This window comes from Vigna umbellata, chromosome 4 (genome assembly GCF_029865625.1).
Source record: "Vigna umbellata cultivar VRB3 chromosome 4, Vumbellata_1.0, whole genome shotgun sequence".
In the NCBI taxonomy this organism is placed as follows: domain Eukaryota; kingdom Viridiplantae; phylum Streptophyta; class Magnoliopsida; order Fabales; family Fabaceae; genus Vigna; species Vigna umbellata.
This window is the reverse complement of record NC_142168.1, coordinates 74,234,304-74,246,722: the sequence shown is the minus strand read 5'-3', so window position 1 is coordinate 74,246,722 and position 12,419 is coordinate 74,234,304. Positions and strand designations below refer to the sequence as shown.

The 12,419-nt window shown below is 31.6% G+C and overlaps 1 protein-coding gene across 1 annotated transcript; it reads right to left on the bottom strand.

The window, feature by feature from the left end:
* Positions 1–3,457: 3,457 nt before the first annotated feature.
* On the bottom strand, positions 3,458–8,271 carry LOC148201280 (sodium/calcium exchanger NCL2-like). The gene is made up of 9 exons (XM_088114619.1): positions 7,677–8,271; positions 7,271–7,468; positions 6,920–7,104; positions 6,560–6,705; positions 6,200–6,461; positions 5,628–5,776; positions 5,014–5,266; positions 4,612–4,893; positions 3,458–3,842 (listed from the first exon to the last, which is right to left on the bottom strand). Exons 1-9 carry the CDS (start codon positions 8,059–8,061, stop codon positions 3,594–3,596), a joined length of 2,109 nt encoding a protein of 702 aa, XP_087970745.1. The 5' UTR covers positions 8,062–8,271; the 3' UTR covers positions 3,458–3,593.
* Positions 8,272–12,419: the final 4,148 nt, after the last annotated feature.

Here is a 12,419-nt window from a genome sequence, read left to right as displayed (position 1 = left end):
CTCTCTTTTCCACCCCTTGAAGGAAGATCTTGGATGCTCAGGCTACCTCCTCATCTTTCTAGGGTTCTATCTTTCATTCTTTCATTATTTTTCACCTAGTTTCACCATGAATATGGTGAACTAAACCTTGTATTGTTGTTGGGAATCAATGTAGTCTTGTGAAACTCTCATATATGGAATTTGTTTTAACATCTTATATTAAGATACATGCTTTCTTTCATCTTTAATTAGGGATTTTCCTCTTTGCTTAATGCTTGCTTTGTTTAACTCATTCATTGCCGTGATTATTGATTTTGTCGATATGGGAACGTATGGGGAAATCTAGATCCGGGGAATTTCTCCCAATAGCATATTGGTTGCCTTTAAGCTCCTGCACTTCAGAACAAATTACTAGGAATGCTAGGAATTGTATGAACTCGTAATTAAGGATAGGCCTTCTTGCAAGGTGATTTAGAGAGTGGCATTAGCAATTGATGATAAGAATGATGAATTCCTAAAGTATATGAGAGTGAACAAGATGAAATTGATAACCCCAACAAGATACTCATCCATCTAATTCATTAAAGTGTTTGTTTTCCTCTTTTCCATTGATCAAATTCATGCATACATGTTTAATTACTGTCTTTTCCATTTAAACCTACAATCAATTGTTCACAAGTCTTAAATAATCAACAAATCATATAACTAACTAGGCTGTGAGTCCTTTGGGAGAACGATACTTGGTCTTACCGAGTTTTATTACTTGATACGATTCGGTCACACTTGCCGATTGTTAAACAAGTTTGTGGCGCCGTTTTTCGGTGTTCATAAATTTGTCATCACAAGCCTAGGGTTCACTAGATTTTTTTCAAAACCTAACGAAAGCACAAATCGAGCTAAGAACGTTCTCATCCCCACAAGCATTAAGAGTAAAAACAAGAAATTAACATTTAAATGAAGATGCATATATATAATCAAAGCATTTATAAGGTACAAGAGAGTTCAATAGTTAAATCTACCCCAAACAAGATGGGTTTGGCTCTCCAATTTCATGGAGATCCTCAAAGCTTACAAAAATGGAAGATGGAAGAAGGAGACCCAAGGAAGGAGAAGAAGATGTTCCCGCATTCCCTAAGCAGCCTTCACGAGCTCCAAAAGTGAAGTTGCGCCTCCACACCGCGTCCTTGAGCTTCAACTATGGTGTCCAAACCATCATGCCACTTTCTATATTGGTTGAATCTAGAACCCGCATGGAAAGTTTTACAATATTTACAGTTATGTCACTACGCTACTTTTTATATAGGATGGATCATAATCAGTATAAAAAGTATCTATAAAAGTATTTTTTGCACTAGTGATATGAAAATGCAACTATGATCAAAAGCATATTAGATAACACAAAATCAATAGTTGAGTTCAGAAATAGTAACATTAGCTAACTATTGGGGTTTGAAATCCTAATTATATACTATTCCAAACAAGTTTAATGGATGCAAAAGAAGGTATAATGGATGAAAGATTGTAGATATTGAATGCAAGACTCACAACTATCATAATCAATTAAAAAATAATAATATACAGATCAATGATATCCTTCAATTTAGTAGTACCTTCCTTAGATTCCACAAAACTGCGAGTATATCAAATATCATCTTTCTCATTGCCAAATCATCGTCGTCAGTGAAATCCCACTCATCCCACCATGTTTCCTTGTGCATTAGGACAACCTCAACGATCTTCATTCCTTGTGATGACACACCAGCGATTAACAAAGGTGACAAGGCGTTAAGAATCCATTGGTTGAATGAGACTGTCACTGGAAAGTCCTAAAGACCCAACCTGTAAACACCAATGTCTACATCTCTAATCACTCCCAACAATGTGAAAACCTCACTCAAAGTTGGGTTTTTAAAGGCCATATGATATGATGAACGAAGGTATGAGAAATTGGGACTTTACGAATGAAGAACTTGAGGCACATTTTAGGAAAACTGAGGGTTTTTGGGAAGACAAGGCCATGAAAAATGAAACTTCTTTTGAAATCGAGCAAACACCTTCCTTGAATCTCGAAATTTCTTTTTAATTCACCCACTCAATTACTAGTGGCTCACATATGTTGGTAAACAACTACAACAACCTTATTAACGAGTTATGAAATATCAAAATTCATCAATAATTCTCCTTGGTAATTACGTATTATTAACAAATTTTCATCCTCTAATAAATTTTCATTGGTAAATATAGTATTTTTAGTGTTATTTAAGAAACATTTTATAGATATTTTCATTGGATTTGACAAAAAATTTAATGCCCATTTTACTAATAAATCTATTAATAAATTTAAAAAAAAATTAGTGATAGATGTTATATATAAGCAGAATTTGCCGATGAATTTTAATGATCAAAATCCATAACAAATGACAACAACTTTGATACCTATTTTGGTGACGAATTATTTAAACATTCAATTATTAATAGATTTAATGACAAATCCATAGAAATACATATCATTAATAAAAAAATACTAAAATATGTTTATTAAGAATTTTTTAACTTTTGCAAAACTTTTTCTTGATTAATGTAACCAAAATTATTTTGAATTGATCTTGAATAAAATTACTTAGGTTGCCATTGAACAAGAATATTTTTATGGTCTTGATGATTGAGGGGTTTTGCTAACTTTTTTGTTATTAATGTTGACTAAAAAAATTTTCGAATTGACATTGGTAAAAAAATAATTCTAATTAATGTTGACTTAATGTCTTTTTACATAACATTAATATAAAAATAAAAAACTATTGAAAAAAAAACCATTTTTGTAGATAAAAAATTATTTCAAATATCGATAAAAACATAATCACAACAAACATCTATTAAAAAAAAAAGGTTGATTCGCACCTAAATAGATAGTCTCCTTAACATTGATTGAAAAAACTCAAACTAATATCAAACAAGAAATAACAATTATTTAAAAAAACAATATTCTAACAACTTAAATCATATAATAACTTTTTTATTAATATCAATAAAAATAATAAGTAGACGTAAAAAAATCATCTCGACAATTTCTCTCTCTTAATCAACTCGATAATATCCAAAACCTTTTCTAATTTTAAGCTATTTAATTATTTAATAAATACTTAGAATTGAAATTTCTTTTTAAATTCCTTATCCACACCACACATCTTATTATAAAGCATTTCAAATTCTCTAAAAAAAACTAAATTACTCTCTTGAAATTCTTTATCCAAATACATGTACTAATATAATTATCATAGCTAAATGATTGATTAATAAGAGATAGAGAATATATTAAAAGTTACTATAATATTTTTATAAAAATTTAAAATATGAATAGCATTCCTTACTATATATGTTGAAATCTTAAACGTCACAAAGTGAACTATAGGAAACTTCTTAGCAATTTAAGAAATCACTACTAAGAATTGAGTTTAAGTTTTATTCATTGTCATAGTACTAAGATAAAAATTGACTCTATTTGTATATTCTAAATTAATATTATCTCTCTTTTGGATAAATATCTAACAATCAGGAATGCCACACAATGTTCAACATTATCCATTTGCATCCACATGTTTTCTCCGAAAGAATCACTAAACATAATTGAGAACATCTTTGAGAAGAAAGACCAAAAGCAATGCTACGAGGTACATGAAGTATGCAGGGAAGGATGTCCAAAGAGGAAAAGTGGGGCGAAAAGTAGCAGCGAGGCCCATTACTGCACAAACTATTGCCACAACCAGTACATCAGCTGAGAATTGCCAAGTGATCTCACGAATGTATATCAGAATAGAGATCACCACAAAGCCCAGAATGTTGTTCATGAACACTGCTCCATAAATCTGCATGCATTCACCCAAAATCTTCACATAACATATATATATAATCTACAACAACCTATATATTTTGAGAATAACTGTGCCGCCATGCTTGTATCCATGTGTTAGATTGATGAAAATTTTGGAAAGTCCTACATCACTTAAAATCAGTGGAGGAACTTTGAAGTAGGAGGCATTGGCCCCACAATTTTTTTTCTGTATATGTAAATTAATATATAAATAAAAGTATTTCTTTTAAATTTTAGTATATTTTATGTATTTGACATCTCAAAAACTTTTGCACGTTTATCTTTATACTACCAAAATATGTTTTGAAGATCCGTCCATGTCTAGGATAAACAATGGATTGAGTGATAATAGCAATATAATGGACTTAATGTTCATGATTTAAACAATTCTAAAAAATAATTTAAATTTGTATTTGACTTTTTTACACTCTTTTGTAATAGAATGTTGTAAGGTTGGGTTAAATTTTTGTTTTAGAAAATGTGAATGTACTTGGAATCAAAAGGTATGGTAGAGTTGTCTATGTGTTATAAAAATTTTCATATAATATTATTTTGTGATTATCATTAGACATGATCGTGGTTTTTTATCCGGTTTTGGAGTTTCATATAGTCTTGTCTGAATTGTTTTTAGGGTATTTCTCGGGATAAATGACAGTGATGATCTTCATTATGTTTTTTCCATCACTATCAACATGTATTGTATTTGTGCACCAGATATTAGCATGGTGAAGAAGTGAAAGTAGCACGAGAAGATGAAAAGTAACCTCGTATATTGTCTGAGAAGTATTGCTGCTCTTCTTATGGCTAGCTTCTTTGATTGCTGAGGTTGCTTCTCTAAAATTTGTAGCCAGGGGGACTAAAATGAATGAGATGAAAAACGATGAAATTCCTGCTTCTTCAGAGAATTGTTGAACACTGGCTATTAAAGGTTCTGCAAGAAGAGCCAGCATAGTAACCCCCAACACCACGTATCCAATAGCCGTCAACCATGCAGAAACGCCATTGGTTGGATTCTCTTCCATTACCTTTTCAACATCTTCCCAGGTCTAATACACAATCATTAAAGAGATCAAGTGTAAATGTATGTTCTTGATCAAGTGTTTGGCCTAAAAGAAAGAAGAAAAATTGAAAGTGGTAAATTTTTTAGTAACGGAAGAATGGAATACTTGATGATTTCCCTGAGATGAAGATTTTGATTTAGCAGCTTGGCTGGAATTTGAGTTCATCCATTTTGCAAAACCTTCAATAAACTCGGTCTCACTAATTTCATCATCTCGGTTGACATCAAGATCTTGAGCAAGTTTTGCAACTGCCTCCTCAGCATCTACAAACTTGTTAAAGTGGATGTCCTTTACTACTCTTTCCAGTTCAGATCTTGAAATGTGGTTATCCCTGTTGACATCAATTTCCTCAAACAGCCTGTTGCATCAGTGTCCACAGGACAAGCAAAAATAGTTAAAATAACATATAGTATGTTGTTGTGGCATTAGTACACAACTAAATCTCATTAGCTTTCGATTTGAACATTTAATATCTGTGATTATGATATTTGATTCGTGTCGCATAGCTGAAGTCTGTGAACATCTAATTAATTTAGTTGTACTACTAATTTGCAGTTTGCCTACCATACTGAAGTAAATTTCTTCGTAAATGATTGGTGTAATTCTACTTAAAGATGATTAGTACAATTTTCTTAGCTGCATCAATCATTTAAGATCGAGTTGTTAAGTTTCACAACCAACTCTGTAGTAAATATGGCAAATAAGATCAACATGTGGACCTTCTGATTGCAGTTTTGTCAGGTGTACCATCATCACTCTGCAGCCTGCCAACCATATCATTCTGAGCATGCTTTAACACTTCAGATATAAGATGTTCCTTCAATTCACGTTCCTTTCTCACGTGTTCAATCCATGGCTTGATAAAAGTCTAAATGAATATGCTTAGTTAGCAGGGTGAAAATTAGTTGGCATGATAAGAAAAAAAGAAAATCCTATTGCAATTATTATTGACTAAAGTCTAACATTTAACGTTAAGAAGTTGACTTTAAACCTAACTCAATCCTATAAAATCAATTTGTAAGATGAGGTTTACTCACTTATATATTACGAAATTGTCTTATATCTAATCAATATGGAATTTCCAACAAGATGTTATTTGCACAATAAATTTCTCAGCTAAGAGAGAAAGAAATAGATAAATATGATTTGTCAACTAAGATGAAATAAGAGAGAGATGGAAGCAGAAAATTCTGTTGTATGAATAACACTTGTTTAATAAATATCAATATATTTTACTAGAAAACTGTCATTTATGGCAATCAAGTCATATCTAGCATTAGACTATATATACCTGATACATTTTGTTCAAAGATTGTTTTGGAAGGTATTGTCTATCCAAGGCATGCTTTGTTTGGTTAATGTATTCTGTTAAACCAGTGACAAACTCTTCCTTGGTTATAATCTGGTCACCATTTCTGTCAAAAACTTTTAACAAGTCTGCTATCTGTTCTTCTTTGATATTTGTGTCAGTCAATTTGTTCCCAAAGAACAGTTCTTTAACTTCAGAAGCTAACAAGTCCTTGCCCCCGTGCTGGCTAATTTCATGATACAACCTGCTTGGCAAGTACCATCGGTAATGTACACAATGATTGTTCAGAAAACTAAGTAACTGTTTAATCTGTTGACAAATGTTTCATGAAGTCTCACTCACCCACTTATTGCAGACACATTGGGAGTTCCATCATCAGCCAGAATCTTTTGCAGAGTTTGTTTCTCAACACGTTGAAAAATTCTTAATATTAAGTCGTCATGCTTAATATACTCCAGTCTAGTTTTCTCAATCTGAGGTTTAAAGACCTGAAAATTCATTGGTGAAAATAAGAATGCAATTTGGCATTGGAAAAAAACTAAACCAGAGAAACCTAAATGTCTAAAAATTACTGAGTAATTGATGGTGGTTTGTTCACCCTTTCTTCCAATTCCAAATTGTGTGTAAATTGGTAATACAGTACAATGTTATTTTAAGGATCAACTGGGTTACTCAATAGGAAGTGTTGGATGAATGCAAAACCTGGTAAATGAAGTATGAGATAAGAAATGTAACAGCTACTATAAGAGCAACCATCAAGGTCACATTGCTTGCTGCAGAAGAGAAGTGGAACAAATGGGGAATCTGCATTATGACAAGTGGTATAACTGAGAAAACCATGATTATTGCCATCTGTCTAGTATCTACATCCATAGTGATACCATAACCTATATATTCATCAAAAGGAGACAGTAAATGACGGGGATGAGCTTCAAATTACACATCATATCAATCAAATTCAAAGGAGTTACTAATGAAAAAACATGAAACTTCAAAACGCAAGTATCAACTGAAAAGAAGTGCAAGGGCTCAAATAATAAATCAAAAACAGACCAGTTAGTGATTTTGTTATTCCTCTCCTTGATGAATGTGAGCCATCAAAGTTAGAATCATTTATCAACTTTTGTTTGCCAATGATAACACATGTTCCCCACACTACTGTTAGAAGTAAGATGGATGATCCCGCCAACAAACCAACACCAGTGGAAGCATACTCTTGTGCAATCTCCTTGTCACTGGAAAGTCCTGTAACTGAAAAATAACAAGCGACACCACAAAAATACTTAGCATAATATTAACTTTCTAGTGCTATCTACGAAGATACTAATGGAACAGAGATAACTAAACATCTTAACAATTTCATTAAATATGAGTGAAGTCTTCTGATGGGTCTATAAGGCTTCAAAAGAAGAACAAAAGAATTGAAATTGTGAGAATAAAAATCAGAGTAGAAGCATACCAACAAGAATTAAGGACTCTGGAACTGCCCCAAGAATATCAAAGGCACTAGCACCAAAAACACCAGGGCCAAGAATCTTGAAGATTTGCTCACCTCCAGCAGCCAAATACGACTCTCCATGGAACAACAAGTACTCATAAACTAAAATGAGGAAAAGATGGCCAAGAATGTTACTGGAACAAGGCAAGAACCCGTACATTTGCTTACAGTAATGCCCATCAGAAGAAGATTGAACCTTTTGGTCCACGAGTTGCAGATAAGACTCGTGGGGTTGAACAGCATCAACCCCATCAGAAAAACTAGGGCGAAGAGAACGGCAATCGACATTAAATGCCACTAAAAAAGCAAACAAAGTGAAGCATCCAACTTTCGACATGGTTCTCATTTCATTTTACATGTGCTGAACTGAACTACAGATCTTCTAGTTGTGGAATGCCTCAAGAGAGGTTTGTGCCTTGTGTCTGCATCGTGGTCACTTTCTCTGCACGATCGTTCAAGCACCACGAGGATTATTTTTAATTCCAAAAACGAAGACCATTGAAATTAGCAATGAAGAAAATGTTTGTTTTTGCATGGTTCTTCATTGTTTAATAATCGATATCAACTTGACTTTATCCCAAGATGCTACAATATGTAGAGAACATATGCTTGTCTGGTGTGTCAATTAGAATTTGTATTATCTTTTAGCATACATCATCTCCATCGCAGGATGAGGATAGCAATACCTGGGACATTTTTGTGGATGTTCTGTACTGTAATTTAATTAATATTATTTTGAACAGTGATATTTTGAGATAATACAGGAAGAGAAAATTTCAAAACAGTATAAAATGTAAATCTATTTATATTGTTCTATATAATAAGTCGGTGTTTGTGTATAAAACTATTTCTAATTCATTTAAAATGTATTACTGTTATTATTAAAAACGTGTATTGTCTTCTATAATAAGTTTTATATTTTCTTTTTAAGTGAAACGAAATTATTATGATAATAATGTATTATGTGCATGAGGTTACTCTTATAAGAGAGTAGCAATTTTTTTACCACTGTATTTTTTGTAATATATGAAAAAGGAAAAAACATAAACCCATGGGATGTTTAAATAACCGCAAAATCCAAAATAAAGTGAACAGGAATATTAACTGCTATAGTTAAATAAAATGCACATAATGGATGTAATAAGGAATGATATTTAATTATAAATATTATTTTTCATTAATAAAGAAAGAATCAAAGAATACAAATAAAGTGCAAATAAAATAGAAAAACGTGTTATTTAAGTGGTTAAAATAAAATTTAGAGTAAAATATTACATTTAGATGAAAAATTAAATTTGTTTCTATCTCAATTTTGATACTATCTTCAAATTTTAACATAAATAAATTTAGTAATTTTAATTCAATTATGTAAAATATTCCACTAAAACATTTAAGTTGTTTATATTATTTAACACATTTTAGTTCATAATATCTTTTAATACATACAATTAAATTAAAATAATTATATTTATTCATTTTTAAAATTTGAAGACTAAATACATCAAAACTAATATTAAAATCTGTAAGAATATTATAGTTGGTAGATGTATTAAAATAATAAGACCGAGTATTTTATTATAAAATAACCTTATAATATAAATAAACCTTTCTAAAGCACGGTTCATTATCTAAAATATTTCTATCTCTTTAAAATATTATTTTCTTCTCTTTCTTTCACTTCTCTCTACAATTTCTTACTCCTCAATCATCTGTTCAACAATCAGAAAGTGTCTACGCGATCCCTGTGTCAAAGGCTACCAATATGACCGACCAATTGGTTGAATTAAGCAGGTAAGTTGTAAACCCTTTTTTCCTTAGTATTTAGGGTTCTTGATCATGTAAAGTGGTTTTATTTTGTATGGGTCAAGAATCCCTCTCCCTTGATTCTTAGTTTGTTTGTGGTTCTAAGGTTGGTCTCCAATCACCAATCGGTGATTTGTAGGTTTACTAGAAGTTCCTTGTGCCGCAAGAAATCTGTGGAGTGTTTAAAGGTTTTGGAGCTGTTGAGTCGAGATAAGGGAAGCTAGATAATTGCTTTTAATTGAAGTGTGTAGTATAAGTTTAATGGCATGTGAGTACTAAACTGTTTGGATGAAAAATGTTATTGTGTGATAATTGAACTAATTGGGTGATATTGATGGTTTGAGTGACAATGAATGTTGTATAACATGTTGAATCTGTTGTATGTATGTTTGTGAGATTGGATTTGATGTTGATGAAGTAAATTGTGTTGATTGAACTGTTAAAGGAAAAAAAGTAGTTTTAGTTGTAATTTTGTTGGGGTTAAGTAGAGGTTTAAGGTAGTGAAATGGTGAGAAATGGTTGGTGAATTGAATTGTTGAAGTTGGGGTGTTTATGAACTAGTTTGGGTTATGTTCAACACTTAATTGGGAGAGATTTCAGTTTGGGGTGAATGGCGGTAATTGTGTAGAGTTCAACTTGGTTTAGAACTCAAATGGAGGAAGTGAAATAGTGAAAACTTGGTTTTGGGGTTCTGTGTGCAAATGGTCATTTTGGAAAGCTTTGGTAAGTTGTTTGGGACTTGTTTAAGTCATTAAGTTACTTAAAATTGTGTCACAAGTGGTAGAATTCAATTTGGGTCTATGAGTTGAGTTTTTGTAAGTTTTTGGGTGAGATCTTGAGGCTACTTGTTTAGATTGATGTTAGAAGGGTTTAAACACACTTGGTTAAGTATAATTAGGTATATAAAACAATATATGAGAGTTAGAAGTTGGGAAAAATGGTTAGAATTGGTAAATTTGATGTCGGTTGCGTAATTTTGCAGATTTAGTGTTGTAGAATTATGCAGACTCGCTAAGTGAGTGAATTCGCTCAACGAGTGGTGGTAGAGGTGGATTTTCTGTTAGAGGACTTTCGCTTAGCGAATGGTATGTGCTGAGCGAATTGTTGAGGTCTGGGAGTATTGTCAGTTTTATTCGGATAGCGAATGGCATGCACTGAGCGAATTGTTGAGGTTTGGGAGCACAGTCAGTTTTATTCGGATAGCGAATGGTATGCGCTTAGCGACTGGTCTAGGTTTTAGTTCACGTTTTCTTTCTTTGTCTTTGATTTGAATTGAATTATGTTCTGATTCATTGTAGCTGATGTATAAGTATTCATGAGATTATATAAGCAATGAGAGTATGCAAATTTTGTATGGAAATAAAGTTATAAAAATGATTGTGGATGTGATGTGATGATGTTGTTCAAGTATCATGTGAGAAAGGAATTCCAAGGAGGAATATCTTAAGTTGGTTATGTGGTGTTATATATTTATCTAAGGGCTCCTAGATTGGGGAATGATCCTGACACTCTCAATAATCCCATTTCATGTAGAGATGGGTGATTATGCCGTGAAGAGTAGTAGAAGGTCCTAGTCTATGGTCACTGGTTAGGGCCATAGATGTTTGACGGATTAACCCTGGTGTATGGTATTATTGGTGGTGGTTGAGGATGTGGTTATTCTTATTATTTCTGAGCTAGGTTGCTCCTGCCATACACGGGTGCAGGTTCCCCATGATCCGATATTAATGCTATATCCTATAGTAAAAAGTGTTTCAAGTGGATTGACAAGTTGTTGTGTTTGTTTGATTCATCATATGCATGTATATTGTTATTGTTTTAAATAGTATGTATAGTCTTTTGATACTCTAGCTTACCCTTGCTTTTTGTGTTGTCTTTGTATGTTGTTTCTCTTTCGTGATGATCACCTTAATGATGTGAGCTTAGGGATGCAGTCTTTTCAGTTGGCGCAGTTGAAGGTAGGAATGAAGCTTATAGTATAGGTAGTGACTTTTTTGTTTTTCCGGTGAAAATTTTTATTCACACTAGTTTTAGTTCTTGTTCTACCATTATAAATGTAATGTTCAGTTTAATAGTTTTATATTACTAAATTTGAGATGTTAAAAAAATCAATTTTAATTTTATGTCAAAATTTAAAATCTAAAAACATTTAACCTAAAAAGATAGAATCTATATTGGATGAATTGTTTGCAGTTGTACAAACCTACACATTAACTACGTAATAAATAACTAAATTATATATATGGGTTTGCTAACTTATGTAAGTATCAGATTTTAGTTGATAAAAAAATTTCTATTCATAAAAAGAGATATATTTTAACACACAGATATTTTAATAAATTTTTATTTTTAATTTAAAATAAAAAATAAAAAAATAAGAAATTATTCAAATACTATTAACCTTAATACTATTATCGGACTGTGTTAATATGAAGTTCGTACAAGTTTAAATATTTTTATAAGTCAGTTGGTCCAACTAACGACTTACGATTTTCCATTGACGAAAAATACACTAAGAAACACAATTATTGTTTTAATAATATTGTATAATATTTAAAACAAAAGTTTACTTTATCATTTTCTTAAAATAAAATTATTTTAGTATCTACTATTTGTAGTGTTATTATTATTTTTTTTAAAACCCTCTACTTTACGTCCATTTTGCATATAAAAAGTATATTTATTTCTATTTGACTCAAATAAATGATAAAGTATGTATATCTTTATTCTATATATCTTTTGTATTTCCTTCCCACTCTTTCTTTATTCCTATCTTAAGAAAAGTATTATTCTATTCTAATATTTCTGAAGAAATCGATATCCCCTGCTTTATAGAAGAATCAAATTAGAAGTTTCGCACGTTATCAGTTTCACGTGGACAACTGTCAAGTATGCTCAATA